Source organism: Hyperolius riggenbachi, chromosome 3 (genome assembly GCF_040937935.1).
Source record: "Hyperolius riggenbachi isolate aHypRig1 chromosome 3, aHypRig1.pri, whole genome shotgun sequence".
Classification (NCBI taxonomy): domain Eukaryota; kingdom Metazoa; phylum Chordata; class Amphibia; order Anura; family Hyperoliidae; genus Hyperolius; species Hyperolius riggenbachi.
Window position 1 is genome coordinate 145,788,007 of NC_090648.1, and position 24,245 is coordinate 145,812,251.

The 24,245-nt window shown below is 45.7% G+C and overlaps 1 protein-coding gene across 7 annotated transcripts in view; it reads left to right on the top strand.

Moving 5' to 3' along the window:
* The window catches only part of PAQR5 (progestin and adipoQ receptor family member 5), a 58,415-nt gene that overhangs the window by 23,162 nt on the left and 11,008 nt on the right, over positions 1-24,245 (top strand). For 6 of the 7 annotated variants that reach the window (XM_068275057.1, XM_068275056.1, XM_068275059.1 and 3 more), the window contains 3 exons: positions 9,781-9,986; positions 13,585-13,711; positions 21,257-21,301. In XM_068275057.1, coding sequence (XP_068131158.1) covers positions 9,781-9,986; positions 13,585-13,711; positions 21,257-21,301 — 378 coding nt within the window. The remainder of the gene's footprint in view (positions 1-9,780; positions 9,987-13,584; positions 13,712-21,256; positions 21,302-24,245) is intronic. The other variant, XM_068275063.1, reaches the window with a different exon arrangement.

Sequence of the window (24,245 nt, forward strand, 5' to 3'; positions counted from 1 at the left end):
CTGAGGTTCGAGCCATCTCTATTGTTGAAGTGAATCAAGTAAAACGTGTGTGTGTGTGTGTGTTTTGTTTTGTATTTTTTATTTTTTTTTTGCTTGTTTTTGTTTTTCTATGATTTCCAGAAATTAATAAACAGGCGTTTTCCTCTATTAATGTTATCATGCTTTGACTAATATTTTAGAGCACAGAGGAAGTTCTGACGTAAGTTCCACTTTAAACGATTCTTATAGCATCTGCAAGCTTTGTGCTTTAAAGGGACACTTAAGTAAAAAAAAAATGAGTTTTACTCACCTGGGGCTTCCAATAGCCCCCTGCAGCTGTCCGGTGCCCTCGCCGTCTCCCTCCGATCCTCCTGGCCCCGCCAGCAGCCACTTCCTGTTTCGGTGACAGGAGCTGACAGGCTGGGGACGCGAGTGATTCTTCACGTTCCTGGCCACAATAGCGCCATCTATGCTGCTATAGCATATATCATATACCATATAGCAGCATAGAGGGTGCTAATGTGTCTGGGAACGCGAAGAATCACTCGCGTCCCCAGCCTGTCAGCTCCTGTCACCGAAACAGGAAGTGGCTGCCGGAGATGCCAGGAGGATCGGAGGGACACGGCGAGGGCAGCGGAGAGCTTCAGGGGGCTATTGGAAGTAGTGTTGGGCGAACATCTAGATGTTCGGGTTCGGGCCGAACAGGCCGAACATGGCCGCGATGTTCGGGTGTTCGACCCGAACTCCGAACATAATGGAAGTCAATGGGGACCCGAACTTTTGTGCTTTGTAAAGCCTCCTTACATGCTACATACCCCAAATTTACAGGGTATGTGCACCTTGGGAGTGGGTACAAGAGGGAAAAAAATTTAGCAAAAAGAGCTTATAGTTTTTGAGAAAATTGATTGTAAAGTTTCAAAGGAAAAATTGTCTTTTAAATGCTGAAAATGTCATGTTTCTTTGCACAGGTAACATGGTTTTTACCGCCAGGCAGTCATAAATGTAATAAAGAGAAGAGGTTCCATAAACAGGGACCGGTAACGCTAACCCAGCAGCAGCAGCAGCACACGTGATGGAACAGGAGGAGGCGCAGGAGGAGAAGGCCACGCTTTTTGAGACACAACAACCCAGGCCTTGCATGAGGACAAGAAGCGTGCGGATAGCATGCTTTTTACCGCCATGCAGTCATAAATGTAATAAAGATAAGAGGTTCAATAAACAGGGACCGGTAACGCTAACCCAGCAGCAGCAGCAGCACACGTGATGGAACAGGAGGAGGCGCAGGAGGAGAAGGCCACGCTTTTTGAGACACAACAACCCAGGCCTTGCATGAGGACAAGAAGCGTGCGGATATAGCAGCAATGCTTTTTGCCGCCATGCAGTCATAAATGTAATAAAGAGAAGAGGCTCAATAAACAGGGACCGGTAACGCTAACCCAGCAGCAGCAGCAGCACAGAGCACACGTGACGGAACAGGAGGAGGCGCAGGAGGAGAAGGCCACGCTTTGAGACACAACAACCCAGGCCTTGCATGAGGACAAGAAGCGTGCAGATAGCATGCTTTTTACCGCCATGCAGTCATAAATGTAATAAAGATAAGAGGTTCAATAAACAGGGACCGGTAACGCTAACCCAGCAGCAGCAGCAGCAGCACAGAGCACACATGATGGAACAGGAGGAGGCGCAGGAGGAGAAGGCTACGCTTTGAGACACAACAACCCAGGCCTTGCATGAGGACAAGAAGCGTGCGGATATAGCAATGCTTTTTGCCGCCATGCAGTCATAAATGTAATACAGATGAGAGGTTCAATAAACAGGGACCGGTAACGCTAACCCAGCAGCAGCAGCAGCACAGAGCACACGTGATGGAACAGGAGGAGGCGCAGGAGGAGAAGGCCACGCTTTTTGAGACGCAACCCAGGCCTTGCATGAGGACAAAAAGCGTGCGGATATAGCAATGCTTTTTGCCGCCATGCAGTCATAAATGTAATACAGATGAGAGGTTCAATAAACAGGGACCGGTAACGCTAACCCAGCAGCAGCAGCAGCACAGAGCACACGTGATGGAACAGGAGGAGGCGCAGGAGGAGAAGGCCACGCTTTTTGAGACGCAACCCAGGCCTTGCATGAGGACAAAAAGCGTGCGGATATAGCAATGCTTTTTGCCGCCATGCAGTCATAAATGTAATACAGATGAGAGGTTCCATAAACAGGGACCGGAAACGCTAACCCAGCAGCAGCAGCACACGTGATGGAACAGGAGCAGGCGCAGGAGGAGAAGGCCATGCTTTTTGAGACACAACAACCCAGGCCTTGCATGAGGACAAAAAGCGTGCGGATATAGCAGCAATGCTTTTTGCCGCCATGCAGTCATAAATGTAATACAGATGAGAGGTTCAATAAACAGGGACCGGAAACGCTAAACCATCCCAGATGTTCATTGGTCATGTTACTTGGTTGGGGTCCTGGAGTGTTGCGTAGTCATTTCCAATCCAGGATTGATTCATTTTAATTTGAGTCAGACGGTCTGCATTTTCTGTGGAGAGGCGGATACGTGAACCTTGCAGGCAACGGCATTCTTCAAGCTTCGGGTTATTTTGCTGACCACGTGCTCATGCAACTCAGGCACTGCAGAGCGCGCAAAGTGGTAGCGGCTGGGAACCACGTAACGTGGGATGGCCACTGACATCATGCCCTTGAAGCTGTTTGTCTCCACCACTCGATATGGCAGCATTTCGCAGGCCAGAAGCTTGGCTATGCTGGCTCTTACTGCCACGGCCCGGGGGTCATTTGCTGGCAATTTCCTCTTGCGCTCAAACATCTCCGAGACAGACAACTGAACCGTAGGGCTGCACAACGAAGGGCTGTTGGTTGTTGTGTTTGATGAACACTGGGAGACCTCAAGAGCACTACTCCGGAAAGTGACAGTGTCAGCGTCATCTGATTTTTTGGAATGTTTTGAACCACGCAATGGCTGGGCTACTGCTGCTGCTGAGGCGGGTCTGGTGGTGAGTCTGGTGAACCCAAGGGAGGCAGTGTTGCTGGTGGTACCCTGTCCTGCCGCGTTTGCCCACAGAGTGGGATGTTTGGATAGCATGTGGCGGCTCATGCTGGTGGTGGAGAGGTTGTTAATACTTTTCCCCCTGCTCAGGCGGGTCTTGCACACCTTGCAAATCGCCATGGTAACATCCTCAGTGCAGTCTTCAAAGAAAGCCCAGAATTTGGAGCACCTGCCTTGCTGGCGATTTCTGTTTGCGCCTCTTTTGCCTCTCACTTGAACTTCCACGCTTGTGGTGCCTGAAATTGCGCGCCGCCTACCTTGTGGCACAAGGCGAACTCGTGCAGCAGTGGGTTCTTCAACAGACTCATCTGTGCTGCTGCTACGACGGCGATGTTCTCGTTCACAAACAAAATCTGGGTCTATGTCCACATTGTCCATACCCTCCTCTTCCATCTCCTCAAACTCGTCATATGTCATTGTGGGGGGCCGCCGCCGTGGAGTACAGCTCCCCAGCACAACCGTCAGGGGAAACACCTCTTCCCTTGCCCCTCCCTCTTTCACCGGATTTCTTCCTCATTTCACTTATCCTTACAGTACACGCTGACTGGCAGCAGTACAGTGGCAGTACAGAAATGCTATACAGTGGTGGGTGAGCGGTGTACCACTATTGCCAGCAGCGACACAGAGCACAATGCTATACAGTGGCGGGTGAGCGGTGTACTACTGTTCCCAGCAGACAAAGAGTGGCAGTAAACACAATGCTATATAGTGTGGCTGAGCCGTGTACACAGAGTGGCAGTAAACACAATGCTATATAGTCTGCTATATAGTCACCCCGAACGGGGTGATGTTCTGCAGCACCCGAACAGTGGCGAACACTGTTCGCCCAACACTACTGGGAACGCAGATTTTAGTACCTAAACACACGATACAACATGTTTTCCGGGGTCGGACTCTGAGGCACATACAGATGGTCCCGATCATCATCCTCATCATACAACTCTTCTCCTGAGTCTGACCCACCCACCACCTCTGCCACCCCAACATCCCCAGACACAGTCACAGACCCCTCATCGTCCTCAACATTAACTTGGGATGCTGGCCTGAGCCCGACCTCCTCCTCCACATCAGGCCCCATCATCCCCTCAATGGCAGCCCTCATTAATCGCTCTGGCGCCGGACCGATGGACACAACGTTCTCCTCCGGGGAGGGCTGCTGCTGACCACTGGCTGCTGGGGTGGATGTTATAGCTTGCGTGGGGCGTTGGCTGTTGCTGTTGTTGGGAGTGCTGCTCACAGCGGAGGTCTCTGAGGAACTCATGGTGAGCTCATATAGTGGTTGACGGTGAGTGGAGTATTACTGATCCCAGCAATATACACACTGACTGGCAGAGTACGCAATGCTATATAGTCTGGCTGAGCCGTGTACACAGAGTGGCAGTGAACAATGCTATATAGTCTGGCTGAGCGGTGTACACAGAGTGGCAGTACACACAATGCTATATAGTCTGGCTGAGCCATGTACACAGAGTGGCAGTAAACAATGGTATATAGTCTGGCTGAGCGGTGTACACAGAGTGTCAGTAAACAATGGTATATAGTCTGGCTGAGCGGTGTACACAGAGTGTCAGTAAACAATGGTATATAGTCTGGCTGAGCGGTGTACACAGAGTGTCAGTAAACAATGGTATATAGTCTGGCTGAGCGGTGTACACCGAGTGTCAGTAAACAATGGTATATAGTCTGGCTGAGCGGTGTACACAGAGTGTCAGTAAACAATGGTATATAGTCTGGCTGAGCGGTGTACACAGAGTGTCAGTAAACAATGGTATATAGTCTGGCTGAGCGGTGTACACAGAGTGTCAGTAAACAATGGTATATAGTCTGGCTGAGCGGTGTACACAGAGTGTCAGTAAACAATGGTATATAGTCTGGCTGAGCGGTGTACACAGAGTGTCAGTAAACAATGGTATATAGTCTGGCTGAGCGGTGTACACCGAGTGTCAGTAAACAATGGTATATAGTCTGGCTGAGCGGTGTACACAGAGTGTCAGTAAACAATGGTATATAGTCTGGCTGAGCGGTGTACACAGAGTGTCAGTAAACAATGGTATATAGTCTGGCTGAGCGGTGTACACAGAGTGTCAGTAAACAATGGTATATAGTCTGGCTGAGCGGTGTACACAGAGTGTCAGTAAACAATGGTATATAGTCTGGCTGAGCGGTGTACACAGAGTGTCAGTAAACAATGGTATATAGTCTGGCTGAGCGGTGTACACAGAGTGGCAGTACACACAATGCTATATAGTCTGGCTGAGCGGTGTACACAGAGTGGCAGTACACACAATGCTATAGAGTCTGGCTGAGCGGTGTACACAGAGTGGCAGTACACACAATGCTATGTAGTCTGGCTGAGCGGTGTACACAGAGTGGCAGTAAACACAATGCTATATATAGCGTGGCTGAGCGAGGTGCACAGTGGCAGTACACACAATGCTATATAGTCAGGCTGAGCCGTGTACACAGAGTGGCAGTACACACAATGCTATATAGTGTGGCTGAGCGAGCGGTGTACTACTATTCCCAGCAGACACAGAACAGTAAACACAATGCTATATAGTGTGGGTGAGCGAGCGGTGTACCACTATTCCCAGCAGACACAGAACAGTAAACAGAATGCTATATAGTGTGGCTGAACGAGCGGTGTACCACTATTCCCAGCAGACACAGAACAGTAAACAGAATGCTATATAGTGTGGCTGAGCGAGCGGTGTACCACTATTCCCAGCAGACACAGAACAGTGAACAGAATGCTATATAGTGTGGCTGAGCGAGCGGTGTACTACTATTCCCAGCAGACACAGAACAGTAAACAGAATGCTATATAGTGTGGCTGAGCGAGGTACACAGAGTGGCAGTAAACAGAATGCTATATAGTGTGGCTGAGCGAGCGGTGTACTACTGTTCCCAGCAGCGACACACAATGACTGGGGGGGACCCTGGCTAGCGTGGCTGGAGAGCGAACTACCCTGCCTGCCTACCCAAAGCTAAACCCACAGAGAAATGGCGGAGATATGACGTGGTTCGGGTATTTATTTACCCGAACCACGTGACCGTTCGGCCAATCAGAGCGCGTTCGGGCCCGAACCACGTGACCCGTTCGGCCAATCACAGCGCTAGCCGAACGTTCGGGGAACGTTCGGCCATGCGCTCTTAGTTCGGCCATGTGGCCGAACGGTTTGGCCGAGCACCGTCAGGTGTTCGGCCGAACTCGAACATCACCCGAACAGGGTGATGTTCTGCAGAACCCGAACAGTGGCGAACACTGTTCGCCCATCACTAATTGGAAGCCCTAGGTGAGTAAAACTCATTTTTTTTGTTTGACTTAAGTGTCCCTTTAAAATGATCATGAATGTGTATTGGAGATTCTATGAGCCCTTAAAGGGAACCAGAGAGGAATGGCCAGCCAAAATAGAAAATTATTTTATACATACCTGGGGCTTCTTCCAGCCCCATAAGCCTGGATCGCTCCCACGCCGCCATCCTCCACTTCCTGGATCCGCCGGTACCGGGCCCATCACTTCCGGCGGAAGCGGCCAATTGTCCGCATCACAGGGGCTCCCTCCATACCCGTACGAATGCGGCTGCGCAGTAGGCAGCCACATGCGTATCTGTATGGAGAGAGCCCCCTGTGATGCGGAGAATTGGCCGCGTCCGCCGGCCGACTGGCAATGACGGGACCCGGTGGCGGCGGATCCAGGCAGCGGAGGACGGCGGCGTGGGAGTGAACCGTGCGTATGGGGCTGGAGGAAGCCCCAGGTATGTATATTTCATCCTCTCTGGTTCCCTTTAATTGCTTCTCAAGATTTAGTTGTGTATTCTGACCAGTGTTCAGTTCTTCTGTGCACATTGGAATGAAAGCCTGTCCTGCCAGTGAAGGGTTTGGAAGTTTAGGAAAGGGCCTCATAAATGCCTGAAGACTGCATCAAGCCTAGAGGGTGTATTTCCCAGCAGCTAGCTATTGACTAATTTTACATATTTTCATATCGGGGGAATGCAGCAATGTACTGCTGCCTTCAGAATGTCAGATACTCAGGCCCGGCCCTAGACTTTTTGCCGCCTGAGGCAAGCTTTAAAGAAATCCCCCCCCCCCCCCCCCCCCAAGCCGTGGGTGTGGGAGCTGGAGGGGATAGCGGGCAGGAAGGGGGTATTGGGCCTAGTGGCGGGGAGGGGGGTCGGACCCCCCCCTCCCTCGCCTGGGTCCCCCGTCCTCCGCTCCCCTCCAGCTTTAAAAAGTTACGTCGCTGGCTGCAGCTATAAGAGGCAACGGGCGGGGATCACTCACCTCTTCCTCGTTCCAGCCTGCGCTCCACTGACGTCACTTCCTGCTACGTTGCAGGAAGTGACGTCAGTGGAGCACACGCTGGAACGAGGAAGAGGTGAGTGATCCCCGCCCGTTGCCTCTTATAGCTGCAGCCAGCGACGTAATTTTTTAAAGCTGGAGGGGAGCGGAGGACGGGGGACCCAGGCGAGGGAGGGGGGGTCCGACCACCCTCCCCGCCGCTAGACCCAAAACCCCCTTCCTGCCTGCTATCCCCTCCAGCTCGGGCGGCCCCCCACACCCACGGACGGGCGGGTGCCGCCCCCCCAGATGTGCCGCCTGAGGCAAAAGTTTCACCCCGCCTCATGGGCGGGCCGGCCCTGCAGATACTACTACACACATTAGCAGCCTATTTAATGTTTCCCAAACAGCTATGCCAATGTAAAGGTGCTGATCATAATATAGCTCATACATTTTGCAAATTGATTCAATTAACAGTGCTCTGCCAGAATACTAGCTTGCCCAGGAGCTAGAGAAAGAACTTGTTTGGAATTGTTTTCCTTCATCCCAAGTTCTTTCCATCTGATTCAGTTAGTGATTTTAATTTAGGAAGGTGATTTGGAATGTGGGCAGATGAATACAGAACTTATCAATGCTAACTTTACCAAGGTGGTGTGACATCTTGCTCATCTCAGAATGTTTTTATTATATGTAATAAAAAAATGACATACCTTCACTCACTCAGCCTCTTTACCACCTCCCCCATGCCAGCTGTTATCACAAGAATGGCTGGGGCATGGGACTCCACCACTTGAACATTTCCAACCACATGATCCAAGTCATAAGGAGGACTATGCAAGAAAGGGGCAGAAATCTTTCCTCCTTATTTGCAACGCTGCTTTATCCATGTCAAGGACAATAGGTGACCACCTCATGCTCAAGGAGCTGGAACTAACTACCCCCAAGTATGTGGAGTTAGGTCCTGGTACGGGTTTATGTTGCAATCTGGGAGCATACTTTAATAATAAGGGTATCCCAAGATGCCCATACTCGCTAAGGGATAGTTCACACTGCAAGAGCTTTTTAAAAGTTAGTGATTTGGAAAGCTCTTGCTAATGCAATTCTATGGGATTTGTATAAAATCACATCACTCTTCTTGCAGCGGGAACCAGCCCTAAGGCAAATAGGGAAAAATGATTATTCTAGCAATACCAGCTAGCATGCGGGAGGAAGGGATAAAGACGTTCAGATTAGGTTCACAGTGGGACGTTACAGGCGCACGTTTGAGCAGCCTGTAACGCAGCCCCACCGCACAGTAATGAAAAATCAATGGGCTGTTCACAGTGCCCATGTTGCAAAGTGCTGCATGCTGTGCGTTCTACGCGGCTAAGCCGCGTTAGACTTTTTGCACATGCTCAGTCATGTTGGGGAGGAGGGGAGAGCAGCCGGGCACATGGCTAATTAATATTCACTGCATTCAGTGACGTGCAGTGTTTACTTCCTGGATCGGCCGCTCTGTGCGGCGATTGGCGAGACCACGTAATGCCGCATGCATCCAAGAGTATGCATCACGGCATCACGGATGCCAGAGTGAGCTGCACAACGCGGCTTACTCTGACGTCCACATCAGAGAGCACCAGGTGTTGTGTTAGGGGCACGTTATTTGCCCTATAACGTCCCCTAAACGCAATGTCCCACTGTGAACCTAGCCTCAGAGAAATATATACCTGTTTTGTTTTTTTTAGATAAAAAATAGTAAAAGGATTTAAAAAAAAAATTACACTGAGGCAAGAAGTAATGTTTGATGATAAAGAAAGCTCCACAAAAGCAATAACACCACCCCTGCATCTTGCCTAAAAGACCATTGTAACCCTCAAGGCAATTAGCTTATTGTGCCAAGCAAGGCCAAAATCACACAGGCATTAGCAGCCTTAAAATCAGAAGTTAACTTGTATTCAATGCCGGAGGCATAATGTACTCTCATGGCGTCAGTCTTTTATCTCCAGGAACGGAGTTAGGCATACAGCATGTAAAGTTGGTAGAGAAGTATTTCAACATTTAAGGCTGAAATTTGACTTTTTTTTCTGAATTGTTGCTATTGTATTTCTTTCTTGACTTGCATTGAGTAAATTTAGCAGCGATAAAAAAAGTTTACGTGTATTTCAAAACAAAAAAAAAAAGAATTATTTCCGTTACTCACTGTACTTATTCATAATGGCAGAATTCAAAAGTGATGGATTATTTGTAATTACAAAAAGGACATACCTTCATTGTCCCCCCCTGACCCCCTCTCACCTCACACACTCACTCAAACTCACTAATCCCAGATCATGTTCAGGTGTCCATATTGGTGCGCAGACTGGAGCACGGGCTGTGTGGAGATTGCCTTCTGATTTGAGAGTTTTCACTGATGCCTGCTTAGTTTGATGTGGCTGGATTGTCTGATTTAATCTGCATAACCTCATATTTCTGTCCACAGGTACTTCCTATGGAGAACATTGTCTGTCCTGTTTTCCCCTGGGTCCTTACATGATCCATTTATGTGGCCTCTCCTTGTGTACCTATTATCTTGCTGCATCTATCCATTGATGTCCACCTTTGCTCACACCTTCAGCATCATGTCCACCCAGGCTCGACACATGTGCTTTTTCTTGGACTATGGAGCACTGAGCCTCTACAGCCTTGGTAAGACTCTCTCTAAGATTACATTCCTTAACCGATTGGCAGCTCACTGGACAGATAAAGCCAATCTCCACCCTTTTGACACATTTAATTGTGGAAGCTAGGGTCAAACAGTTTAAAGGGACTCCGAGCAGTGCAGAAACTATGGAAAGATGCATATCATTTTAAAGCTCTCTTTTTCCTCTTTCCAATGATATATAAACCACCGCCCTACGCCTTTTAGTTTTCGCTATTTTCGCAATTGAAATTGTCGCGGCCGCGATTTAGATCGCGAAAATAGAGAAAACTAAAAGGCGTAGGGCAACGATTTAGGTGTCGTCAGAAAGAGGAGAAAGAGAGCTTTAAAATGATATCCATCTTTCCATAGTTATATTGTATTACACAGGGCGACTTTTTGTCAAAGTCAGCAGCTGCATTCAGCAGAATGGAGCTGCTGACACTGGGGAAAGTGTCGTCCTGTGTAATACAATATAACTATGGCTTGATGGATATCATTTTAAAGCTCTCTTTCTCCTCTTTCTGACGACACCTAAATCGTTGCCCTACGCCTTTTAGTTTTCTCTATTTTCGCGATCTAAATCGCGGCCGCGGCAATTTCAATCGCGAAAATAGCGAAAACTAAAAGACGTAGGGTGGTGGTTTATATATCATTGGAAAGAGGAGAAAGAGAGCTTTAAAATGCATCTTTCCATAGTTTCTGCACTGCTCGGAGTCCCTTTAATGGATAATTCCTTCTTCTGGGGAAAAAAATCTCCAGTGAGTCTATGTAATAATAAACGAGAATGTGCACATGGTGATTCTTTATCCTTTGAGCTGTAACGGTCCTGGCTGTTATGGTTACAAATAGATTAACTGTTGCCATTTGTAAGCTTCTAATCGGAGGTTTTCGTGCAGTTGGAAGAGTTCAGTGATGTGTAAAATGTTATTATGTGTAATGGTTAGCCACCGATTGCTGCAGAAGCAGGACACTGTGTTAGTTTTACAACTTCAAGCTGAATACCTTATGGAGCATGTTAAAGTGTATCACTACTTCTAAGAAAAAACAATCCTTATCAAATGATCTCTATAAATGTATTTTAATATAGTGTATTACAGTGACATAGCTGTAATTTAACATAATGTCTTACCTGAACCTCTCCATGTGGTTCACTGGGAAAGCTGCTTTGCATGGTTGTCAGCCATTTAAAGTGTAACTGTCAGGCATGAAATCAAATAATCAATTTTTATTTGTATCTGGTAAATAAGTAATAAGGATGCTAACCAGGCAATCTAAAAGTAAAAAATCACTCTTAGTTCTCTTATCCATAAAACAACATTACCCAGTTTCCGCAGTTCTTAATGGGTACATCTGCCACACAAACATGGCCGGTTCTCTCATGAAGCAAGGTGAAACATTTGCATCAGGCACAGAGATTACAGGGGCAGCATGTTTGTACTGTGTTTACACTAACAGCATGCAGTCAGAGTAGGAGGAGAAGCGAGAAAAGAGCGAGGTGAAGAGGTCATCATTGGGGAAAAGCAGCTTGTTGTGCTGTGTGAGGAGTCTGACAGTGAGTGAGGAGGGGGGAGGCAGGAGAGCAGCAGTGTTTCATTTGACTTGCACAGCAGAAGGGAGGAGGTGGCGCTGCTGTCCTGACTGAGGAGGAATGGAGTGGCTGAGGATGAGCAGTTTGTTTGTCACAGACTCACAACCAGCCAGTTTTCTATAGTTTGCTATTGTGTAGAACTGTAGCATGTCATGTGAGAACATTAAATGAAACGGAGTAAATTGTCAGGTGCTGTGCGATTATTCCAAATGGGGGGGGGGGGGGGCATCCTTACAAGTCTGCCTTAGGCAGCAAAAAGTCTAGAACCGGCCCTGCACACAAAGGAAGTTGCAGGGCATGCTAGGTTGTCTTTTTTTTACTTCTTTACTTTGCTCTCAAACTTACGGTAACTAAAACAGCCTGATTGGCTGAAGCCTTCCCCCCCCCCCCCCCTGTTTTCCCCTCCCACACCTCTGTTCCTCTCTGATTGGCCAATATTTCTTCTATTGGCTTCAAAATAGACACAGTTAAGATGGAGAATCCTAAGAAGGATTTTCTCTTTTTTTTTTTTTACTATAGAAAAGTTAATAAAATTAAAATGTGGACAGTGCAATACATTTGTTATGTAAGTATAGCAAGCATTTATCTACTTATATATGTGGGGATTTTTTTCTGAGATAGTATGGCTGACAGCTCCACTTTAAGAGATGGGAATGATTACCATCAGTGTTTTATATAAACTCTGCAATATGCACTGGGTATTGGCATGGTGCAATTGTCCTGCCCCTGGCTCTCCTGCCGCAGGACGATCACACTGCTTAATATGTGAAACTAGCCTTAAAGTGTATCAGAGACGAACGATTCCCTATAACATTTACATACCTGGGGCTTACTCCAGCCCCCTCCGGCCTGATCGCTCCGTCAGTGTCCTCTTCTTCCTTTCCGTTTGCCTGGCACTGGCCCCCAAAAATGTAGTCAATCAGGGCTAGTCAGCGCATGCACAGTCTGGCCAGGCGCGCTCCCCTGTCTTGTTCACGTCGCCTGAAGCGTTCTGCGCCTGCACAGTAGTAGAGTAATGAAAATTGCTGACGACCACTCCCACCCAGGCCATAGCAGATGGAGGTTCTAAGCCATCCCTGCCAGGACTACAAGGCATAGGAACACTTTTTTCTCGCAGCTGTCAGACTCTTGGACTCAGCCTATTCCAGTCTCTCCTCTGCAGTCACGTCACCCCTTCCCCCTTAGGCCATAGCCGTCTGCTGACTGCCACCTGACTGTGGGTGCTGCTGCTCTGTTTGCTGTTACTGTGTCGCTGTAGGCTGTACTGATATTACTGTCATTATCTTTTGCAACATGTTGTTGTCTCTGTATATCTGTGTTGTTTTTGTTTTACTTCCAATGTTGTTTTACTTTCACTGTGCCAAATCAATGTGCCAAATCCAATTCCTGGCATGGCTCAGCCGTTCTGGGTGAAATAAACCAATTCTGATTAAAACATCACTTTTAATATGCATCAATTAATACTGAAATATGTGGCATTATCATTGGTAATGGATCAGTGGGAATGTACAGTCCAAATAAATGTAAAAATTCAATGATGAACCTTTTGCAAACAGGTTCGCTTTGAGCTCCTTGAGTGGCAGAAGAAACTTCTTGTATTCTAAAAATTCTTAATTTACCTATTCTTATTATGATGAGGATTCATTAGTGTGGTATAGGACAATCTTGTATGTTTTGTCAACTGGGCCCGGGGTGTGCCCTTACCATTCAATGGGCTTGATTCACTAAGATAAATAGCATGCCCTATCAAAGTTAGCACACCTTATCAAAGTTAACATGCCTTATCAGAGTAGCACAGCGAGCGCTACGAACCCGCAGGGGCTCAGGGCAGGATGAGTGGAGCTCTCATCATTGCCAATTAGCAGGCATAAGTTTGCTATTCTACTCTGATAAGGTGTGTAAACTTTAATAAGGCGTGTTATCTTTGACAAGGCATGCTATTTGTCTTTGTGAATCAAGCCCAATGTGCCATTTGTCACTATGAATTCTACATAGTCTGTAACATTTGCTTTCAGGGTCAGCGATCGCCTATTCTGCATATGTGTTCCCGGACCGGTGGGTGAACAACACCTTCCATCGTTGGTTTGTGCCATGGGCTGTCTGTAACACTGTCATCAGCACAGGGATGTCCTGCTATTCCAGGTATGTGCACAGGTGGTGGGATAGTTATAGGATGGCATGATATTGGTCCTGCTCAACCTATCATCTCAAACTTCCTGCCTAATCAGGACTTCCCAAGAATGCCAAAGCCCTTTAAAGTGGACCCGAACTCATCCACAGGACACAAGAAAAGCACAGATTAATCTACCCTGTTTGTGTTTAGAGTCAAGAGCCTGTCTAATTCACCCCCAGTGCAAGCAATCACAATTGTAATTTAATCTCTCTGCACAAGACTCTTGGCAGCCTCTGTAGCCTTTGCTAATTTGTAAACCCAAAATGTTAACCCTTTGTCTGCTTCCATGAAAGCAGGAAGTAGGCACACTGCAGATTTAATACAGGAGTTCTTTCAAGTGACACCGAAGGGGGAAAAAACTTAAGATGTAATGATTTGTATGTGTAGTACTGATAATAGAACATTAGTAGCAGAGAAAATTTACATAGTTACAAAGTTATTTGGGTTGAAAAAAAGGCATACGTCCATCGAGTTCAACCAGAGAACAAAGTACAACACCAGCCTGCTCCCTCACATATCCCTGTTGATCCAGAGGAAGGCGAAAAACCCTTACAAGGCATGGTCCAATTAGCCCCAAAAGGGAAAAATTCCTTCCCGACTCCAGATGGCAATCAGATAAAATCCCTGGATCAACATCATTGGGCATTACCTAGTAATTGTAGCCATTGATGTCTTTCAACGCAAGGAAAGCATCTAAGCCCCCTTTAAATGCAGGTATAGAGTTTGCCATAACTACTTCCTGTGGCAATGCATTCCACATCTTAATCACTCTTACTGTAAAGAACTCTTTCCTAAATAAATGGCTAAAATGTTTTTCCTCCATGCGCAGATCATGTCCTCTAGTCCTTTGAGAAGGCCTAGGGAAAAAAAGCTAATCCGCCAAGCTTTTATATTTCCCTCTGATATATTTATACATGTTAATAAGATCCCCTCTAAGGAGTTTTTTCTCTAGACTAAATAAACCCAATTTATCTAACCTTTCTTGGTAAGTGAGACCTTCCATCCCACGTATCAATCTTGTTGCTCGTCTCTGCACCTGCTCTAAAACTGCAATATCGTTCCTGTAATGTGGTGCCCAGAACTGAATTCCATATTCCAGATGTGGCCTTACTAGAGAGTTAAACAGGGGCAATATTGTGATAGCATCTCGAGTTTTTATTTCCCTTTTAATGCATCCCAAAATTTTGTTAGCTTTAGCTGCAGCGGCTTGGCATTGCGTATGATTATTTAACTTGTTGTCGATGAGTACTCCTAAGGCTCAACACACACCATACAATCTTGGTTGTTCAATCTTACCACTTTCATGTAATATAAGAGCTTATCCATTCAATCATTCAAGGTATTTTCAATCTGTTGGCCCTTATACTACATAAATTTGATAAATCTGTACAACAAAGATTGTATGGTGTGTGTTGAGCTTACGTCCTACTCCAAGTTTGATGTCCCCAACTGTATCCCATTTATTTTGTATAGTGCTAGACCATTGGTACGACCAAAATGCATGACTTTACATTTTTCAACATTGAATTTCATCTGCCATGTATGTGCCCATATAACCATCCTAACCAGATCCTGTTGCAATATGTCCCTATCTTCCTGAGAGTTGATGATTCTGCACAATTTTGTATCATCTGCAAAAATAGCAACATTGCTCACTACTGCATCTACTAGGTCATTAATAAATAAATTGAAGAGCACTGGACCCAGTACAGACCCCTGTGGGACCCCACTGCTAACAGTCACCCATTTTGAGTATGATCCATTGACCACAACTCTTTGTTTTCTGTCCATTAGCCAGTTCCCTATCCATGCACACAAACTCTTCTCCAGTACTTGCATCCTCAACTTTTGCACCAGACTTTTGTGGGGAACAGTGTCGAAGGCCTTTGCAAAGTCCAAGTATATCACATCTACAGCATTCCCAATATCCACATTAACGTTCACTACCTCATAAAAGCTGAGCATGTTAGTCAAACAGGGCCTGTCTTTAGTAAACCCACGTTGATGCTGAGAAATAAGATTATTTTCTACTATGAAGTCATGTATAGTATCTCTTAGTAACCCCTCAAATAGTTTGCATACAACTGATGTTAAGCTTACAGGTCTATAATTTCCTGGATCTGATTTTTTGCTGCTCTTAAATAATGGGAAAACGTGGGCTGTACGCCAATCCACTGGGACTCTGCCAGTTAAAAGAGAGTCACAAAAGATAAGATAAAGGGGTTTATCTATAACTGAACTTAATTCCCTTAGGACCCGAGGATGCATGCCATCCGGGCCAGGTGCCTTGTCTATTTTTAATTTATTTAGTCTTGCCTTCACTTCTTCCTGCGTTAAGTATTTAATATTACAGTTGGAAGATTGAGACTCTTCCGCCTCTGTAGTTTGCAACAGTGCTGTTTCCTTTGTGAAGACAGAAGCAAAGAAAGCATTTAATAACTCTGCCTTACCTTGGTCATCCACCATTGAATTCCCACCCTCATCCTTTAGGAGTCCTATACAGTCAACCTTTCTTTTATAAAATGTATTTATTTAAAATGTAGAAACTTAATAATTCTGTCATATTTGCAATTACAAGCCACACTCTGTATTTTAAACTATAACACAAGCAGAGCTAATGACCTTTTCAACTTCCCTGCAGTAAAAATCTTATCTAAATCTTTCTTTGACTGTTTCTGTGAAGTATAAGTGCTCCAGAAAACAGCGACTGGAGAGCTCATTGAGACTTGGACAGATAACTGAAATTCCTTCCTGTACAGAAAACAATATTAGACTCATATCTGTGCTACTAATGTTCTATTTCTTAGCTGTATTACACATACAAATCATGATCTCATAAGTTTATTTTCAGATTTAATCTGTAACATAGAAATTTACCGGCATCCTGACTTATTAACACGTCCTGTTTGAGCCTGTTGAGGGCAACAGGACATTTTAATAAGTCGCGTGTTCCCGCCACCACTCCGCACATGTGTGAGCCGCTTCCGTCGGGATTCCATGTTCAGCAACTGGGGAAGAGGACCTCTATCCAATCGCAATGCCTGGAATGAATGGACGTGACCGCGATAAGTGGCCACGTCCATTTATAAAACAGGAAACAGTCACAGCTAGTTAAATGTAATAAAAAAAAAAAAAAGTGAACACTTCCTATAAACCGGGAAAGTGTTCACCAGCGCCATCTTGTGGCCAAAAGGTAAAATTACACATATACAGTGGGTTGCAAAAGTATTCGGCCCCCTTGAAGTTTTCCACATTTTGTCATATTACTGCCACAAACATGAATCAATTTTATTGGAATTCCACATAAAAGACCAACACAAAGTGGTGTACACGTGAGAAGTTAGAACGAAAATCATACATAATTCCAAACATTTTTTACAAATAAATAACTGCAAAGTGGTGTATGCATAATTATTCGGCCCCCTTTGATCTGAGTGCAGTCATTTGCCCATAGACATTGCCTGATGAGTGCTAATGACTAAATAGAGTGCACCTGTGTGTAATCTAATGTCAGTACAAATACAGCTGCTCTGTGACAGCCTCAGAGGTTGTCTAAGAGAATATTGGGGGCAACAACACCATGAAGTCCAAAGAACACACCAGACAGGTCAGGGATAAAGTTATTGAGAAATGTAAAGCAGGCTTAGGCTACAAAAAGATTTCCAAAGCCTTGAACATCCCACGGAGCACTGTTCAAACGATCATTCAGAAATGGAAGGAGTATGGCACAATTGTACACCTACCAAGACAAGGCTGTCCACCTAAACTCACAGGTTGAACAAGGAGAGCGCTGATCAGAAATGCAGTCAAGAGGCCCATGGTGACTCTGGACGAGCTGCAGAGATCTACAGCTCAGGTGGGAGACTCTGTCCATAGGACAACTATTAGTCATGCACTGTACAAAGTTGGCCTTTATGGAAGAGCGGCAAGAAGAAAGGCATTGTAACAGAAAACATAAGAAGTCCCGTTTGCAGTTTGCCACAAGCCATGTGGGGGACACGGCAACCATGTGGAAGAAGGTGCTCTGGTCAGATGAGACCAAAATGGAACTTTTTGGCCAAAATGCAAAACGCTATGTGTGGCGGAAAACTAGCACATCACTCTGAACACACCATCCCCACTGTCAAATATGGTGGTGGCAGCATCATGCTCGGGGGGTGCATCTCTTCAGCAGGGACAGGGAAGCTGGTCAGAGTTGATGGGAAGATGGATGGAGCCAAATACAGGGCAAACTTGGAAGAAAACCTCTTGGAGTCTGCAAAAGACTTGAGACTGGGGCGGAGGTTCACCTTCCAGCAGGGCAATGACCCTAAACATAAAGCCAGGGCAACAATGGAATGGTTTAAAACAAAACATATTTATGTGTTACAATGGCCCAGTCAAAGTCCAGATCTAAATCCAATCGAGAATCTGTGGCAAGATCTGAAAACTGCTGTTCACAAACGCTGTCCATCTAATCTGACTGAGCTGGAGCTGTTTTGCAAGGAAGAATGGGCAAGGATTTCAGTCTCTAGATGTGCAAAGCTGGTAGAGACATACCCTAAAAGACTGGCAGCTGTAATTGCAGCAAAAGGTGGTTCTACAAAGTATTGACTCAGGGGGCCAAATAATTACGCACACCCCACTTTGCAGTTAATTATTTGTAAAAAATGTTTGGAATGATGTATGATTATCGATCCACTTCTCATGTGTACACCACTTTGTGTTGGTCTTTCACGTGACATTCCAATAAAATTGATGCATGTTTGTGGCAGTAATGTGACAAAATGTGGAAAACTTCAAGGGGGCCGAATACTTTTGCAACCCAGCGTATGCTCATACATGCATACACGATATTAATAGAATTAATAACTTCCAAAGCCCCCCCCCCCCCCCCCAAAAAAAAAAACACTTGTAAAAAAAAATCAGTTTAAAAAAAAAATAAAATAGTTGCCTTAGGGACTCAGCTTTTTTGATCTATTTATCCACAGGAGAACATTTAATTTTGAAACTATAATGTCCGAAAACTGAGAAATAATTATTTTTTTCCATTATTTTCTTATTTTTCCTGTTAAAACGCATTTAGAATAAAAAAAATTCTGAGCAAAATGTACTATCCACAGAAAGCCTAATTGGTGGCGAAAAAAACGAGGTAAAGATCATTTTGTTGTGATAAGTAGTAATAAAGTTATTAGGGAATAAAAGGGAGGAACACTGACAGGTGAAAATTGCTCTGGTCCGTTAGGGTAAAACCCTTGGGGGTGAACCGGTTAAAGGTTGCTTGTCTTTTAGAGCAAAGAGGGTGTTCTGGGTTCAGGTCCGATTTAAAGCATACCACAGTAAATGCGACTCCCGTTCCCCTCCGTCACTTGCTGTTCTCCTACATTCACTACTGTTCTTTTCAGTGACTCCAAACCCGGATATATGGGCCAAGCATGTGCAGTATGTGCATTCTGCTGCCCATGTGGCCACGCAGAATGATGTCACAGGACAGGAGCGCGCTCGCTCCCCCGCATCTCCACTCACTGCAGTAAAGCGCACACGCCGGGACGCAGGTCATCCTGTGACATCACTGCGTGACCACAGAGCAGCAGAACGGATATACTGCGCATGCGCGGCACAGTATGTCCGGGTTTGGAGTTGTCGGAGTCGCCGAGAAGAACAGGGGTGAGTGTAGGAGAATGGCGAGTGACGGGGGAGAATGGGAGGCACGGTAAGTATTAGCTTATAGTCCTCTACCCACTGCACCTTCACTTTTTACCAGAGCCTATCGTTAATGTAAATAAATATGGCAGCCTCCATATCCCTCTCACTTCAGGTGTACTTTAAATGCTGTATCCTTCTCCTGGAACAATGTAATGTATACGATTATCAGCTGTAATAGTAATCATAATAATTAATAATAATTTAGAAAGTTGTATAGCGCCTTTTTCCAGCCGGACTCAAAGCACTTGCGAGGCAGCCACTAGAGCCCACATAGTATGCAGTAGCGGTGTTAGGGAGTCTTGCCCAGGAATTCCTACTGAATAGGTGCTGGCTTACTGAACAGGAAGAGCCAATAGCCAAGTCTCTGCCTGCAATCTACTTATTAGATAAATCCCCAAGTGTTTGGCATGCTACATTATTCAACTCTCTGCCTTCTTACATTACAAGTACAAACTATGTCACAGGAAGACAAGAGGACTCTGCCCAATCCAGTGTACAGTAGAAGAGTTTACAATGTCATTGCTGATTGGCTAATTCCTCCAAGTGCCAGGCACACTAGTCTGCCATGCTACATAATCCAATACTCTTTTGGAGCACAATATATGGTAGTTCTTTTAAGTGTTGCTTTTTTTTCTGTTGTTTATGGATCGCTTCTCAGTCACTCACATTCTTTAAAGGTGGCCAGTAACGATCCAATTTCGAGCAAAAAAATTGTTCCAGCGATCAGAAGATTCTCATCGGATGTGAATTAGTTCAGTACACCATCAACCAATCTTTGCTTCCTATCTATAACGGCCGACAAGAAAATCCAAATTTTGGTTTGACGAAAATCCAATCGAACGACTATTGTTTTCATTGATTGTGCCCATCAACAGAGATTATTTACTACCAATCAGCTCAAACAATTTTTTGGTAGAAATTGGACCGTTAGTGGCCACCTTTACACTCACTTTATGGAACTACCTCAGGTGACATTCGAGCTGTTTTTGCATTGCACACACAAAATATATTTTAAGAGCTCTGTGGATTTGTGGTATTTTTTTCTAGTACATCATCGAATGTGTACAGTCTATCCCTATACAGGAGGGAAGGCCTAGCTGATTCATGCTCACAGCCAGGGGCATAACTACAATGTGAAGGGGGGGGGGGGGCAGCAACACTATGATGGGCCTCTTAATGTACACAACCCCTCTTTTGCCTCTTCTTGGTGACCTTCACTTTCTGGGGTCCACCTTACAAGGCTCATAAAACAAGTGTGGCCGTCAGGATCTTCACACCCATCCCATTTGTAGCCAAAAAACACTTAATCTGTAGTATAAGAGAAAAGGGTAGGTTAGACCCCCCCCCAACACACACACACTTCTGGGGCCCCCTGGGGCTGCTATCCCCTAGTTACGCCCCTGCTTACAGCCTGTAATGAACTTCCACATTCAGGAATAAAGTCTGATAAACTTAAAACACAACATCAATGAGGACCTCTGGCTAAAGTATACCAAAATAATGGTGGCTTATGTCTGACTTTAAGGCATGCCTCCTACATTTTGGTATAGAGTAGCCCAAATCAACAGGCCACAGTGCTTTTTACTAGTTTTCTGATTGCTGTACTCTATTGCTATGGTTTTCCCCATCCCAAGGGATGTGCTTCTGCTGATGTAAATAGACTGCCGACCAATCAGGGTGAAAATGACCAGACTAGTTAACTATCCTCTCGTAGATTGTGTATGGTTGTAATGTTTACATCCGCAAATGCATCATTTCCCTCTCCAGAACTATATTTCATTGATTATACATGCTGTCATCCTGCTGACCTGTGTAACTGTTGCCGACAGGCTGGGTGCTCCCATTCTTCATTATAACCAAGTCCTGATAGAAAGGTAAACAGTGGGCAGGAAGTAAGTATGTACGAACCCTGTGCCTCCTTCTCTACATTCTGGCTCGTATCTGTGAAGTCGTGGTAGTCCTTGCTCCCATTAATGAAACAAAAATGTTTCACATTAATGAAACTACATTGTGGTCAGTAGCCTTTTGAATGTCCTATGTCACCTGTATTGTGTCAAAATGACAAGAATAAAGTGCACCTGTCATCATTTATGTTCTGGCTTCTTCTTGTTGGAGTTATAGTGCTGCCCATAATCATTCATACCCCTGGCAAATTTTGACTTAGTTACTTTTATTCAATCGGCAAGTAATTTTTTGACAGGAAATGACATAAGTGTCTCCCAAGATAGATAAAAAGACGATCATGTACAAGAGGCATTATTGTGGGGAAAAAACATTTCTCAGATGTTATTTACATGTGAGCAAAAAGTGTCCAGTCCAAAATTATTCATACCCTTCACAAACTGTCACAGCCTGTTGGAAAATCCAAAGTTCTATACCATTCCAAATAGTCCAAGCTGTTCTATAGCATCCTAATTACCCTGATTAATTGGAAACAGCTGCTTTAATCAACTCAACATGTGAAAAACAGCAGCTCTCTGCAGTTGGTTTGTGGACAGTCACGGCTAAGACAAAGGAGCTCAGTAAGGACCTGCAGCTGCGCATTGTGGCTGCTCACAAGTCAGGAAAGGACTACAAGGCCATTTCTAAATGTTGTCAAGTTGCAGTAGCTACAGTGCAAAGCATTATTAAAATAATACAAGATGTTCCGCACTGTGGAAAATCTGAGAGGATGTGGTCGGAAACCAAAAGTGTCACCTGTGCTGGTCAGGAGAATAGTGAGAGAGGTGAAAAAGAATCCATCCTGGTAAATCTGGGCTCTGCTGGTAGCAATGTCTCAAGGCAGACAATCCAACGGCCACTGCACACTGCTGGGTTCCATGGATGCAGACCAAGGAGGACGCCACTTCTCCAGATAAGGCACACAAAAGCTTGCTTGGCCTTTGCAAATGCTCATCTGGACAAATAAGAAGACTTCTGGTCCTCTGTGTTATGGTCAGATGAAACAACAATTGAATTGTTTGGTCACAATGATGTTTCCTTTATTTGGCGTAAAAAGGAGAAGCCTTCAACCTAAAGAACACCATCCCCACTGTCAAACATGGTGGTGGAAACCTAATGCTTTGTCTGTGTTTTTCAGCCAATGGACCAGGGAAACTAATTACAGTAAATGGCACAATGAAAAAATGGCAATGCATGAGGATTCTCAACGACAACATTGTGCAGCCTGCAGAGAAACTTGGCCTTGGTCACCAGTGGACATTTCAGCATGACAATAACCTAAAACACAAAGCAAAAGTGGTGAAGAAATTATTAGCAGACAACAACATTAACGTTTTGAAGTGGCCCAGCCAGAGTCCTGACTTGAATCCAATTGAGAACCTGTGGAGGGAGCTAAAGATCATGGTGATGGCAAGAAAACCCTCCAACCTGAAAGATTTGGAGCCTGTCGTTAAAGATGAATGGGCAAAAAATCCTGTGGAGACATGCAAAAAGCTGGTCTGCAATTATAGGAAGCGTTTGATTGCTGTAATAGCCAATAAAGGCTTTTCTATTGATTGAGAAGGGTATGAATAATTTTGGACTGGACACTTTTTGCTCAAATGTAAATAAAAGCTGAGAAATGTTTTTTTTTACACAATAATGCCTCTTGTCAGGGCCGGATTTGCCATAAGGCACTGTAGGCATGTACCTATAGGCGGAGCATATGTGGTAGGGGGGCCCTGTGTGACTGACAGGCGGCTCACTGGCTGCTCAAAGTGCCCCCGCAGCTCCTTTCACTCCCCTCTGCAGAGTTGCAAGCGGATTGATAGCCAGCTGCTGCAGCCCCTGCATCGTATAACGGTTCCCTCCCTCCCTCCCTCTGCGAGTGGCCAGCGGAGCATTACAAGAGAGGAAACTCACCAGCTTCCACAGTGCCAGCGGTAACCTCTCTCCTCAGCAGCGCTGTGCACCCAGCGTCCTCACCTTGACAACAGCAGCAGGATGTGACGTGCGGCTACATGCATGCGTCACATGACAAGAGCCGCTGTATTCAAGAAGAGGAAGAAAGCTGGACATGTGGCGCTGTTGAGAAGAGAGGTTATGTCTGGCATGGCGGAAGCTGGTGAGTTTCCTCTCTTGTAATGCTCCGCTGGCCACTCGCAGAGGGAGGGAGGGAACCGTTATACAGCGCGTGGATGGGGGGTAGACTGCTGCTGGGGACATCTGGATATATTTAAGGGAAAAGTTATTTACATGGGGGGAGCTGGAGGAACATCTAGCAATCTTGTGAGTAGGAACAGGGGCACATCTAGCTATTTATAAGAAGGGAAGGGGGGCATGTCTGATTATGGGGGTGAACAAGGGGGACACATCTGGCTATTTATTATGGGGGGGGGGATGGAGGCATATCTGACTATGGGGGGGGGAACATCTGAGTATCTATGTGGGAGGGTAAGGAGGGCACTTATGACTATTTATTGTGAAGGAAGGGGTGCTCATCTGCCTGGGCAGGCAAGGAGGGACATCTAGCTATATATATATGGGGGATATATGCATTTCTGACTATAGAGGGGCATATCTGACTATAAAGGGGGAAGGGGGCTCATCTGGCTTGTTATAGGGAAGGGGGCGCAACTGACTATAGGGGAAAATGAGGCACATCTTACTGTAGTGGGGGAGAGGGGCACATCTGGTTATCTATAGGGGAAGGGGGCACATCTGGCTATATGGGGGAAGAGGGAACATCTGGCTGCCTATGAGGGAGCATGTCTCGCTATCTATATTGGGGAAGTGGGGCACATCTGGCTACCTACTCTGGGGGAAGGGGGCACATTTGGTTAGACTACCCATACTGGGGGAAGGGAGGCATCCTGCTATACTGTGGAAGGGAGGGCA